Source organism: Neolamprologus brichardi, chromosome 3 (genome assembly GCF_056152115.1).
Source record: "Neolamprologus brichardi isolate AB-2024 chromosome 3, ASM5615211v1, whole genome shotgun sequence".
NCBI lineage: Eukaryota > Metazoa > Chordata > Actinopteri > Cichliformes > Cichlidae > Neolamprologus > Neolamprologus brichardi.
This window is the reverse complement of record NC_142106.1, coordinates 5,797,960-5,812,500: the sequence shown is the minus strand read 5'-3', so window position 1 is coordinate 5,812,500 and position 14,541 is coordinate 5,797,960. Positions and strand designations below refer to the sequence as shown.

General features: G+C 41.9%; 1 protein-coding gene across 1 annotated transcript in view; it reads right to left on the bottom strand.

Annotated features, from left to right (window-relative positions):
- The window catches only part of LOC102779629 (uncharacterized), a 37,654-nt gene that overhangs the window by 20,191 nt on the left and 2,922 nt on the right, over positions 1–14,541 (bottom strand). The window contains exons 2-6 of the mRNA XM_087831648.1: positions 4,268–4,411; positions 3,427–3,528; positions 1,545–1,623; positions 1,178–1,382; positions 1–984 (exon numbers count right to left, since the gene is read on the bottom strand). The exon at positions 1–984 is cut by the window's left edge and continues 817 nt beyond it. Of these exons, the coding sequence (XP_087687774.1) occupies positions 1–984; positions 1,178–1,382; positions 1,545–1,623; positions 3,427–3,528; positions 4,268–4,386 (1,489 nt within the window). The 5' untranslated portion in view covers positions 4,387–4,411. The remainder of the gene's footprint in view (positions 985–1,177; positions 1,383–1,544; positions 1,624–3,426; positions 3,529–4,267; positions 4,412–14,541) is intronic.

Below are 14,541 nucleotides of genomic sequence, written 5' to 3'. Positions count from 1 at the left end.
CATACTTGACCTTCTTTACTTTGGCCTGAACCACCAGGAAGTGGATGTACATCTCAGTCAGGGTCTTGGGCAGCTGTCCTCCCTCTCTGGTTTCCAGCACATCCTCCAGAACTGTAGCAGTGATCCAGCAGAAGACTGGGATGTGGCACATAATGTGGAGGCTTCGTGATGTCTTGATGTGGGAGATGATCCTGCTGGCCTTCTCCTCATCTCTGAATCTCTTCCTGAAGTATTCCTCCTTCTGTCGGTCAGTGAACCCTCTGACCTCTGTCACCATGTCAACACAGTCAGGAGGGATCTGATTGGCTGCTGCAGGTCGTGTGGTTATCCAGAGGCGAGTATTGGGAATCAGGTACCCCTTGATAAGGTTTATCAGCAGCACATCCACTGAGATGGACTTTCTAGGGTCAGTTAGGATTGTAGTTTTGTGGAAGTCCAGAGGAAGTCGACACTCATCCAGACCATCAAAGATGAACACAACCTGGAAGTCTTCAAAGCAGCAGATTCCTGCTTCTTTGGTTTCAGTAAAGAAGTGATGAACAAGTTCCACCAAGCTGAACTTTTCCTCTTTCAGCACATTCAGCTCTCTGAAAGTGAATGGAAATATGAAGTGGATGTCCTGGTTGGCTTTGCCTTCAGCCCAGTCCAGGGTGTATTTCTGTGTTAAGACCGTTTTCCCAATTCCAGCCACTCCCTTTGTCAGCACTGTTCTGATTGGTTCATGTCTTCCAGGTGAGGCTTTAAAGATATCTTCTTGTCTGATTGTTGTTTCTGGTCTGTCTGGTTTCCTGGATGCTGTTTCAATCTGTCTGACCTCATGTTCATCATTGACTTCTGCAGTTCCTCCCTCTGTGATGTAGAGCTCTGTGTAGATCTGATTCAGAAGGCTTGGGTTTCCTGCTTTAGCAATCCCTTCAAACACACACTGGAACTTCTTCTTTAACGCAGATTTAACTTTACGTTGACAAACAGCAATAACATGATCTGAATGATGACAGATTATCGGTTAATTTTTTATAAAATCCATATGAGAACTTATTTTTTTTTAAAATGTAATACATGCTGGTTTCTTGATACATTTCTATAAATGTCTTATCTCTTAAATCTTAAATCTCTTAAGACATTAGTAAATTTTATATTCATCCAGCAGCTTGAATCTTAAGAGAAATTCTCTTACTTCTCTGCAGACGGTCAGCCAGCTCCTTCTGCTTCATTCTCCTCAGGAAGTCCACTGTGATTTTCACAAATGCCTCTCTGCTGCTGCTCCTCTGCTCATCATCCTCCCTCTGACTCTCTAAGCATTCTGGGTAATCTGGACTCAAAACGTTCTGGATCTTCTTCAGCTCGTTCTTCACAAAAGTAATGATGTTGTCCTCCAGCAGCTGGAACAGAATACTTTATGAATGAGCCAATCAGACTGAAATCATGGAGCCAAACATCAGATCCATGTTGGACACACTGACAATCCACTGGTCTACAAAGAGCAGCATGGAGATGACTGTGAACAAAATAGATGTAAAAGTAGTTGTTGTACATGTACAGACCATAAATATGGAGTCCAGGTGTGTTTGATGCTGCTGGGCAGAGTGACCACTGGGAACCTCTGAGCTCTCCTTGTCCACTCTGTGGAGGAATCATCAATAATTATTTCAAGCACAGGATAAAGGTCAGTTGGTTACTTGGTACCCTTGGTTCTCTGAGTAAAACAATATCTCTTCACTCCGTTACCTATTTCATATGTGCGGGGTATGAGCCCCTTTGGTCATGGCAGGTGAATACTTCTTTAAGACACTTTGGCTAGCCCGGCCCCAAAGCTTAACTATAAAACAGCTGTGCAGACCTGAACGGTGATGTTTTTTCTTTTGGAACGTGTCTCTTGAAGCTAAAGCGACAGACTCTAAATCAGAGAATCAAGGTACAAAGTCACCAGCCGTTCTCAATATATCAATATCTCTCGGATCCATTACATCTTCCATATGTATGGGGTAACTTTTTAAGACACCCCAAGTGGAGACAGTGCAACCAAAATTGTACAGTGTTGCAAACAACTATTCACAAATATGCATATATACAACCTGGCCCAATGAACGCCCTCAGATGCAAAGGGGGTGAAGGCATCACTCTGCAGCAAGAAGAAAGGCCTCAGCAAGTCCTTTTAGAGCACGCACCACAATGGAGCAGGCCTCTTTGGCTGGCCCGCAAGATGCTAAGCTGGCTTGGTGGTGGTGCTGGGGTGGTGGAGGGGTTCAGGCCCCGAAAGAGGAGCTAAGTGCCACACTCAGACAGTAGTCCGGGAAGAGTGTGGTGATACGCCAGACGGAATACAGCCTGGAACAGCAAGCACGGAGTGGAGAAAATCCTGGAAGGCTGCAGAGACAGGCTTCCCACCACAAAGGTAAATGGACAACACGGTACCGCACACAGGCATACACACACACTACCAAGTGGAGATCAAGCAATCACCAGTTTAAAGTCTGCACAGCTGTTTTTGTAGTTAGGCTGTGTTAGACCCTATCTCAGGTTCTAAAAATATTGGGTATTTTTAGTCTATTTTTATTGACTCAGTGGTGATGTCAGGGATGATGTTGCAGAATCTCAAAATAAACTTTGAGACTACATTAAACTGAACTATTAGAGCTTAGTCAATTCCGGTCGATACTTTACTCAAAGCCATGTTTAAGTATTTGTTATTATCTTTATTTCATGTTTCTAGTTAGAATCTTGATTATTTTATGTTGTAATGTAATTTACTATGCTCCATAAATTTATCCTGCTATGTTAATCTATTGTGTTGTTGTAAATTGTTGGTGTGTTTGGGAAAGCTGGTGTGTATTGAGCGGCCTCATGTGATGATGAAAAGTAAAACAAGTAAGCAGGACGTGGAGCAACAGTTTTCCAACCGTCGCTTTGATAGTCGTTTTAGATGTAACATCATAGAAATTTAAACAAGCTCCCACTGAAGGCATTTGTTTTGTACTTTCCGGTTGTGTGTGGAGTAAATAAATGTTTTCCTTTTTTATATTCACTTTGTTTTTTGCTACTGAAAGACATGCAAGTGATCCAAGATACACACAAGTGAGAAACTTTATGTCCTGCAGAAGCGGCAAAGAAGGACCGAAGATTGCTGCCAAACTGAACCATCAACGAACCCTAAAAGCAGTGACCACTGCTCCAAAACCAGAACATTATCCAAGGTCTCTCTTCCTCCACCATAACACCAGCTTTAGAAACTCAGTAGATTAGTGTAGTATGGGTGATTAATAACTGATGAGTCATTTTGTGAAAACTTACTATTTTGAGGATTTTTTTGTTATTATTTTATTCTTAGGATTTTCTTTTTGATTTTTTTAAATTCTGAGGATTTTTCAGGTCATATTTACCCAGGAAAACACAAACATCTAAAGGAGCTCATCACAGTTCTCTGACCTCGTTGGTCCAGGTTCAGCACTGAAGTTTGGATTGCTATCTTTTGACCGGTCACTCCTCACAGACAGACAGCTGGACCCTGCAGACTTTGACCCCTGACCTCTACAGACACAAACATGTTTTATTAAATGATAAATTCTCTGATAAAGTCATTGTAGCAGCTGTGATCACACAGACTGCAGATAATGCAGCTGTTTCCCAAGAACTCACCGAGTTAACAGAAATAATTCTGCACTGACATTATAATTAGTGTTAATTCTGGTTGATTTCATTACTGTGTTTGTGTGTTGAGAGGAAATGAAAATTAATTTCTAACAAAACTCAGTTTTGTCCAGTTTTCCTGTAAAAAGTTGTACTCTAATCTGAGAGGATTGTTAGTGACAGGAGTTCAAAGCTTCTTGCTTTGGCTCTTGATGGAGGAGGTCACATCTTCTCCCTCTCCCTCACCTTGTCTTTCCTGCGTGGCTTCTCATGTCTAGTCTTGTCTAACTAACTTGTCTAACTTGTCTAACTCGAACTCATGTCATGTGATTTTTACATGGTGTAAGTTGTGAAGATTCATGTGCTTTTCTGTGCTGAGGTGTTTTTTTACTGTCCTCAAATTGCTCTCCCAGTTAAAAGTTCAGTTTGAGTAGAGTTCTTTTTTTCTCCTCTTGTCCCCGGTGTTGTGCATTTTCATTGTTATTCTTACTATTCTACCTCTCTCCGACCTGTCTTCCCAGTGTGATGTTTGTGCTATGTATGTATGGTTGGTAGGGGTCCAGTTTCACAGCAGGTAACTACCTTTGCATGTGATAAATAAAACATTGATTGATTGATTGATTGAGTGCAGTTTTCTGACCTCGTTGGTCCAGGTTCATAAGTGAAGTCTGGAAGATTTAGACCTTTGCATCGATCACTCCTCACAGACGGACAGCTGGATCCTGCAGACTCTGCTCTGTCCTCCTCTTCCTCCATCATTATCTTCTTGTGGACTTCAGTCAGTCTGAGAGGTAAACAACAAACGCTCAGTGAGTTCACATTAACAGAAGTAACTGAGTTACAGTTGCTAACCTCTGACCTGTTATATAACCTAGAAACTGTCAGGATCTGGAGACTCGACAGGAAAGTTCTATCAGGCACCTGAGTTTCTTGGTCTCCACTCCTGGGCGGAGCCATTATCCCTGCTACACTCCTCCACACCTGAGACTGATTTGGGGCAATCAGGTTGAGGATTTAAGACCCCCTCAGACTCTCCTTCACCGCCAGTTCGTCAACGGCCTCACGTTGGTATTGACTCTATGGCGTTTTACACTCTTGCCACTTTTTCATTGGTAACCTTGGTTTCATGTGCTTCAGATTTCCTGGACCTCCTTTGTCATCACCCTCAACCCCAGCTCTCCTCGGATTATATTCATATTCAGGAAGAATACAAGGACCCTCACCTGCCTGCCCTCCAGCCTCACTCACCACCTCGGACACAGCGGAACTCAGGTCTGCCAGCCTTTCCACTACTCCCGTGGACTATCACCGCCTCTCCCTCAAAGCGAGGTTCACGCCGGTCACCAACGCAACCGCTCCGTTCCCGTCGCAACCTGCTAAATCCCCGTTCACCCCCACTGACCCACGGCTACATCGTTAGCAACACCTTGTCACGGATTCACTTGTTGACTAAATAATAAACACTGCAAAACGTTTGAGCCGTCTCTGTTTGTGGTTTTCTGCAATCGAGTCCAATTTAGCCCGTCTCCCAGAGTCCTGCAATTTTGGGTCCACCACTTCTGCTTACCTGCCACACAGCTAACTATGATAGAAGGTCGCGTCGTTCTGTCATGGTTGGCTGAATAAACTGAAAACACAGCTTTATTGCTGGAGGAATGATTCACAGAATAAAACTTACAAAACCAAAACAAAACTCTAAACCGAGGTGCTGGAGGACTGAACATTACAAACACACAGCAAGTTGAGGGTACGACGTGACAGGGAGCACAGGAAAACACAGGGCTTAAATACACATGGGAGTAATTAGGAAATGGGCAACAGGAGGGAGACACAGCTGGGAGAAATTAGGCTAACGAGACAGGAGAAAGGTAAAACTGAACACATTGACATGAGACATGAACTTTCAGAATAAAACAGGAAACTAACAGATACAGAGAACCAGAATGGACACTGAACTTGGCAGGCAGACTCACGAGCAGACACAGTGACACCATGGACAGACAGAGGGAACACAGGCAGGCATGAAACAAACACACTAACACATAGCAAACCTAAACAAAAGACAAGGCAGAATAAACAAGAATATAAAGAAACACAAAACACCAAGTCCTCAGACTCAGGACCATGACAGAAATGGCAGACAGAAGGGGGACACAGCTGAACCTAATAGACATGATGAGGCAAGGAGGAAGCAAAACAGAATACCACACATGGACCGTTAAAGTAAAACAAGAAACACAGAACACACGGAAGCCACATGACAAAACTTACGAAGTAGAAATACAAAAACAGAAATTATCACACTAGCAGTTGAACGCTAAATAAAATGAAGATCTATACTAATACAAACCCCGAAACACTGGGTCACTGAGCCAGGACCGTGACAGGTGGAGAGTCCCAGATATTTAAACCCTCGAGGGAAAGAAAGAGGGTCACTGACCCACTATTGATCATGTGATGAGTCACATTGATCATGTGAACACTATAACAACAATATAAACACTTATTTCAAGGACGAAACTGAGAGCTTTTTCACCAGGAACACAAACATCTGGAGCAGCATATAGATGCTGTTGGTTGAGATCCTGAAGACTGTAGTCCAGGCAGCTCCAGCAATGATCCACTGTTCCATGTATAAATGCTTTTATTGACAGAGATGAAGTTTGTGTCTCAGTGACGTAGTGACTGTTGTTGTTAACTGTACAGGCTGGTTAGACTCTGTAAAACAGGTCATACAGATGAATTGGTCTGACTGAGAATGTTAGAAGAAACGATTAAAGGTAATGAATGAGAGAAAGGCAGGGAGGTCTTTTTTTAATTTTTTTTTTAAGTTATGTCTCTAAGAGCTCTTAGCCTTAGCTTAGCATTAGCATGCTCTTTGGCAGCTTAGCAGTAGAGCTCTTCAGAGCCTCCTCCTGAGGACCCGGTCTTCTGAAAAACCATCCTACTTTGGCAAAACGTCCTACAGTAAGTAGTTTATGCACATTTCTGCTGTCACAGAGTAATTCCAGCACAAATTTAAGTAGGTATGACAGTTTGCCACATAACGTTGCCCATCAGAGTATGCTTGTAGCTTATAAGAAACCATCCTGGCTTTATTCTTAAAGCCAGGATGGTTTGTGAAGATATGCGTACCTATTTTAGAGTTTAGAAATGTGTTAGAATGTAGAATTATTGTAGAGACACTGACACTACCCTGGATGTAATAAAGGCCTGAGTGTGTCATAAACTTAGGAGTATATTTCTAGGAGACCCTCCCCCAGTTTGAACTGTGAAAATGAGACAAAGAGAGGTTAATGTTGAGTGGAAATTCCTCAGGGCATGCCTGGGTGGGAGTCTCAAAGTTTGTAACTAAATAACTTTGGTTTGGAAGGGAGATGGACTTTTATGACCCTCAGGAAGGCACGTACATAGAGATATACGCACATAGTGCTTTAACTGTAACGTAAAAACATCCACACGCACACTCACTCACGTACACTCACATAGACATACAGGTATGCGCACACACAGGCACTCACGTGCTCGTGCACATAGACACAGACACACGTGTGTGTGTGTGTGTGTGTGTGTGTGTGTGTGTGTGTGTGTGTGTGTGTGTGTGTGTGTGAGTGATTTACATTGCTGTGCTTGAGAGCCACCATCTACCGGAACCAAATTCCTTATATGTGTCTGCACATATACTTGGCCAATAACTACAATTCTGATTCTGATTCTGATTCTGATTTGCCACTAAATTTTAGCTGTGAAATTATGTTTGTAGGTCACATTCACAAAGGTAGGATAGTTTGGCACTTAATTTTAGCCTTCAGAGTACTTTTCTAGCTAATATTCACAAAGGTAGGACGGTTCGCCACTTAATTTTGTGTTGTGCGCATGCGCAGAAACAACGGGTAGGATGGTTTGTTCAGTTAGGATGGATTCCCAGAACACCGGCCATCGCGAACACCTGGTCTACGTGGGCAGGGACCTCACGAGGCTGGGAAGGCCGGTGTTCCAGATTAACTGGGGTCGCACATTAACTGGATTTGGTCGAACAGATGTGTGGCAGACTTGCGTGTCAGGAGCTGCTACCGACAAACCAGCAAAAAAACGCCAAATGTGTCATCTGTGACACTTGTGAGGTTATCTCAAACACACTCCGTCAGTCTTGATGCTGTTGGACAAAAAAAAGGTTTAAAAATGTCGCGAGTTTACCTGTTGATATTCTTATGCGCGACGTGATCGTGAAAACAGCAAACAATTAACACCACGCCGATGTTATTCACAGGACAGCAAGAGTAAACGATCGGCAGAATCTAGTCGTTGTTATCATTCCCCACCTACGTTTTATTTCTCTGATTTCAGTGCTTTTGCTTCACAACTAAAGCGTGCAGTTTGCTTTGTGTGCACTAAAATGGACTCGAATCAACCAGCGCCACGTCTGGCCAAGTGCCATAGCCTACGGCCAGATCAACTTGTGACACACATCTGCACCACGTTTGAATTCATTTCATGCACAATACATTTGTAACTTTCAATTGTGTCTGTTTGTGTGTCATGCAAATAAACCTTTGAAATGAATGAAATGATGTCATGTAATTATTATTGGCCTACATTTGTAAAACATCTGAAATTTATTCTACATACACAAGAGACCCATGACTCTCAAATATTGTTCTCAAATCTTTATAAATCTGTGTTAGTGAGCACTTTTCCTTTACCAAGATAATCCATTCCACCTCCAGTGGCGTGTCCAGTGGTGGCCCCCAACCAGACTGGCCACCCCAGGTGCCACGCCGAAGCTAAAACAATAAAATTCATTCAAATATCAAATGTACGATTATGTTCTCACAGTGAAGCCCAGGTATCCAAGTGTAAGTGAATGCAGCATCGGCTTCTGCACTATGAGCATCAGGTTAGCAAAAGAAGGAGAGCACGAAAGACGGCACCGCAGAAAACAATTTTTCGGTGAAAGAAAATGAGGAAAGAATAAATATCCCGGAAAGTAATATTAAGTTTGTTCAGTTTAGTAAACTTCGGTGATATTAGAATATCAAGGAAAAACTAACACTTGTGGAATTAAAGGAATTATTTTACTGCTACAATATATCCTGCATCATTAACATTGCATTAATCATATAATCTACAGCATTGATACTGCATTAAGATGTTCAGTAAAACCTGCTGGCCTCACATTAAGCTTTTTATTACAGGTGCAGCCATAATTATTGTATACACACATTGCATTTTGTGCTTATTAAAGAGTTGAAGCTCAGTCAATTAATTAAAGGTCATAAGCTTCGTTCGGCGCGATGTCCGGACAATCTATTGTGTAAGTGACTTGGAGCTATAGAAGGTTAAAACTGCATACACACTTACAAAACACATATAGTACATATAATCTAGAAACAGGCCTGAGCAAAGGCCTGAATCTATTCAGCAACCTGTTGCGTTTGAGTTTGCTTAGTAACAGGTGACAGAAGATGTGCTAAAGAAGAGGACAAGTCCATGGGGACCTCAAGGGCCTGAAATTATCGCCATATTTGGAAGAAGATGCTAGAAAGGGGAACTTCTGTGTCTTCATTTAGCTCTTAAAACTGATCATTGTCTGTAAAAGATGCAAATAATTTTCTTAAGATACAAATAATGTTCTTTTTTTGATTTGGTTTTTTTTTTATACTTTTTATTTATTTAGGAACATTTTTATGCAGAAAAAAACAAACAAAAAAGACAAAATATTATGAGGTCATGGGAAGACAATATATGCCCGTGTATACAGCTGCACATCCACACATACATATATCAATACTTTGGTATTGTAAGTTCTATGCATTAAAGAGTGCTGCCACAATTTGTAAAGCCCAGCCATTTTCTCCAACGTCTCCTCCCCAAGTCTCCCTGGAGTCGCAAGGTGAAAGTCATACATTCCATCAATTTTATGTCTTCCACTATAGAGGTAAAAAGTATTATAGTGCGAGGGTCTTTACAAAGCCAGCGTTTTGTTATAGCCTTCTTCACAGATGCCAAGAAAATTCTCAGGAGATAAACATCGTCTGTAACTAAATCTTCTTCAAAATATCCCAGATACAATGATGCGAATGTACAAGTCACATTGAATCCCAGTACCTTTGTGATTATTTTTGCAACTTCCGTCCAGAAGGGTTGTATGGATGGGCAGGACCAGAATATGTGTCCATGATCTGCCATGACTTCCCCATAGTTTCTCCAATAAGGCGCAGGTGTAGCACTGAATTTAGACTTTTGTTTAGGTATTATGAAAAAGCGTATAATGTTCTTCCAACAAAAGTCCCGCCACATGTTGGAGTTAGTTGTGGTAAACTGTGTTTCCCAAATCCATGTCCACCCATCTTCTGTAATCTCAATGTCCATTTCTTTTTCCCATTTCTGCTTTATGTAAATTGTTGAGTCCCTTTTGAGCTTAGTCATACATTTGTACAGTTTACTTATCAGGGCTTTGCTACTCCCGGAGTCATAAGCGTCAATGAAGATGTTAACAATCGAGAAGTCTCCAGGGACACAGCTGTTTATTCTTTTGCCAATATAGTCACGGAATTGCAAGTATCGGAAAAAGTCTTGTTTCCGTAAGGGCGTAAGTCTTGCATAAGTTATCAAAAGCCATAATTTTAGAATTACGATAACTGAACACACAGCAGTAATTCCATGCCATACCCATTGTCTAAATCTACTGTCATGGGAGGCAGGTAAAAAAATCAGGGTCGTACGCTGGCCACCTCAGAAGTTTTATCTCTTTCTGAAGTTGTGCCTGCTTGACCACTCCTCTCCATATTTTTAATGTAAAATTGACCCATTGGCTGGTTGTCAAGATATTGTCCAACTCAGAAGCTGCGTGACCAAGTCTAGACTGGATCGGTGTGTCTGAGAGAGACATCTCAATCGTCTTCCACCTTGCACAAAAGGATGGGTTACACCAACACACCAAAGACCTCAGCTGAGCAGGCAAGTAGTAATCCCTTAATGAAGGTAGAGCCAAGCCCCCTTCCTCCTTCGGCAACTGCAAAGTAGAAAACTTTACCATTGGTCTTTTGTTAAGCCAAATGAATCTCGAAATCTGTTTATTCCATTCCCTGAACTGCTTCTCTGGGATTGGAATAGGTAAAGCAAGGAAGAGATAGAGTAAATTAGGAAGAATGCTCATTTTAATTATCTGTATCCTGTTGCCAAAGTCGAGAGGGAGCAGGCTCCAAATGTTGAGGTCACTGTATATTTCTCTATTAGTACGACTGTAATTAATGTCATACAGTTGTGTAAGGTCTTTAAGCAGGAACACTCCTAAATATTTGATAGTGGTTGCCTTCCATTTAAACTTGAATTTTGACAATAGTGTCTGATCTGGAGAGAAATTAAACGTCAAACGTGTGTTTTTTCGACATTAAGAACATACCCTGAATATAAGCCATACGTTTCTAACATCCTCATTAATACTGGTACACCTGAGCTGGGATCTGTGATTGTTACCAAGATATCGTCTGCGTATAGGCATACCTTGTACTCGTCCCCTCCTATTACAATCCCTTTCAACAATGTTTCCTGACGTATAGCCTGGGCTAGGCATTCGATAAACAAATTGAAGAGATAGGGACTTGCTGGGCACCCCTGCCTGCATCTGCATTCTAAAAATATGGTATTGGAGAGACTACCGTTAATTTTTATTCTGGAAGTAGGGAGAGAATAAAGAGCTTGGAAACATTTTATAAATTCGCTACAGAAACCAAATCTTTTCATCACTAGAAAGAGAAAGTCCAAATTCACTGAATTATAAGCTTTTTCAGCATCTAAGCTAAGAATAATTGAGCTATTTTTCCTATTATTAATGTGTTCGATGATATGTAAAGCTCTCCTAATATTATCATGGGTTTGTCTATTTTTCAAAAAACCCGTTTGGTCTTCATCAATTAATGAAGGCATTAGAGCATCCATTCTTTTTACCAGAATAGTTCTGTATAGTTTGTAATCTGAGTTCAGAACACTTATTGGCCTATAAGATTTGCAATTTATTCTATCCTGTACCCCCTTTGGCAAAACAGATATGAAGGCTTCCTTCCAGGAGGGAGGTACCAGTCCTCCTTTCAACCTTTAATCTATCCTGCAGTTGTAACAGTTCTTGTGACTTTTTCTTTTTAAGCATGGTTGACCACGCAATTATTTTTCCTCTGAGGACAGCTTTAGCTGCATCCCACACGATACTGGGGTTTGTCTCTCCCTTATCGTTGTCCTGCAGGTACAAGTTAAGATCATCTATCATTTGTTTCACAAAAGTGGGATCATTTAACATACCAGTATTTAGTCTCCACAAAGTTGTCCTCCGTTTCCCATCCAAATGTAATGTTATATAAATTCCACTGTGGTCAGAGACATATCTTGGACCTATTCTGCAGTCTTTTATCCTGTTTAAATCCCTATTAAACATAAAACAGTAATCTATCCTTGAGTACACTAAGTGTCGAGCAGAGTAAAAGGTAAACCCTGATGCTGACCCATGAACAGACCGCCACACATCAATAAGCCCTAATTCCGTTAACATTCCTTTAACTTGTTTCTCTCCAGACGTGCTTTTCCTGCCAATATTATTTGAGTCTAATTGGGGGTATAACAGTAAATTAAAATCTCCAGCACAAATGAGAGTTACCACAGTTTCCTTAGAGATCAAATCAAATATCTTTTTGAAGAAAGTTGTGTTGCTTCCTGGGGGTGCATAGACATTTAATAGTGTGACAGCCTTGTGATCTATTTTGCCTTTTACTAAGACAAACCTACCTTCCTTAGTGCTTATGTTAGATATATGTTCAAATTTTATTTTGTTTGAGATCAGGATAGCCACTCCTCGTTTTTTCCCGGCCCTATACGATGAATAAAATGTGTCTGAAACCCATTTTTTAAAATTTCTCATGTTCTGCATTGCCTCGATGGGTTTCTTGCCAATATGCTATATCTACTGTCTCCTTTTTCAATTTGGCAATTAGTTTGCTTCTTTTAATGGGACTATTCAGGCCATTTACATTTGGTGACAGCATTTTATAGAAATTATAAACCATCAATTGGACATGTGGAATACAACATAATCAACCCAGACCTCAAAACATTGCAACCAGAACTCACTGAACAGCGAACACAGAAAACATTAACAATGGCTTCCAATATAAAGGATATAAGACTGTCCTTTGATATTAAGGGGACTGGCCACAAGGTGGGGCTACTCATCACGACAAGAAGAAAGTGAAAGAACAAAAAAAACACAATACAAAAAATAAGCAAAATTAGTTTCTTATCGCTACTAGGAGTAACTTGGTAGCTCTCTGACCATGTCCGTAGGCACCAACCTAAAGAAGCATGAATTCTAAAAGGATACAAAAGTCATTGTTTACGCGGCCGGATTATCAAACCTCTACCGCCAGCTGTCTCACCGCTGTCCCGCCGTCAGCTGCTCACTCTTCTGCTGGTACTTTTTCTTGTTCCCTCCGGAATGCTTTGAGTTTTTCCCGGACCTGCTGTTGGAAGTCGCCCCTGCGGTGTGCTGTCTGCGTTTCCCACGGAAGTAACTGCCATATCGTGTCCTCTGTCATCCTGTTGATTTGACTCCCCAAGGTGATCTTACCCACGGCTATTCCCCGCTTTCTTAAATCCTCAGCAGCTTGGGTCGCGGTATTGTATAGGACACTGCCTGACGTATAAAACACTTGCATCTTGCTAAGTGGTGTCTGAAAGCGTATCCCGCTGTCTTTCAGAGCCTTCTTAACGGGGATATATTCCCGTCTCCTTTTCTGCACTTCCAGAGAGTAGTCATGGTCAAAATACACCCGTTTGTTTTGGATGTGTACCCCTTTATTCCATGCCGTGCGGAGAATCTCTTCTTTAACAGAGAACCGGAGGAAGCGCACTATTATTGAGCGTGGTGGGACGTTTGGAGGTGGTTTTGGTCCTAGCGTGTGGTGGGCACGCTCGATATCGAGGGCACGGTCCGGGCCGAAATCTTCTCCCAGCTGGTCCTTGACCGGTACACCGTAAATCTGGATGTTCTTGCGCCTAGCGTGGCACTCCATATCGGACACCTTTTCCTGAAGTGCCCATTGATTTTCCAACAGCTGTACAAGTGTGTCCTTAACGCCAATGTCCCAGCGTTCTGAGTCAGCCATGTTGTCTTCAACTTGCTTTAGCCGACCAGTTACCTCCTCTACCTGATCCGCCGTCTCGCGTATTCTTTGGTTCATTTCTTTAGATAGTTCGTCCATTTGTTTCTTGATATCCTCCCTAAATTCTGTACGGAATTCTTTGAAGTCACTTTTTAGTTCGGTTCGCAGTGTAGCCATTTTGGCCATCAGTACACTATTTACAGCATCCCGAAGCCAGTCCAGACCTTCACCTTGGTCGCCATCTTGTCCCGATGCGAGGCTTGCCTCATTAACCGCGGCTTCTTTCTCTATTTCACAATCAGGGATGTTTCGTAGCCCGTATCCTCCTTTTTTAGATTTATCCCCACTCATTATCGTGTCAAAGTATGGCAGTGTAACCGTAATACAGCTTTCGAGTTCGGGGAAATACACGGTTGGTGCCGGAGGTCACTTTTTATGCGGCCATACTGTGTTATGCGCAACTGGAAGTCCCCAGTAAACACAAATAATGTTCTTGTAACGCGTGAAGGGGCGTCAAACCCTGACATTATAAAAGCAATTGCTTGTGTATTTTTGGGTGACGATCTATGCTGATTGTGTGCAGTATCTATCTCCCCGCGCGTGTGGAAGAGTGACACTGCCAGTTGGTGCAGGTTAATACTGGCAGTGTCACCATGCCAGCTGACTGTATTTCATCACCAGCCAGTGTTGTTCTTTATACATCAATATTACCAGCTAATTTCTCTCATTACTTATCCTACCTGCCAACTCCATGTTATGAATA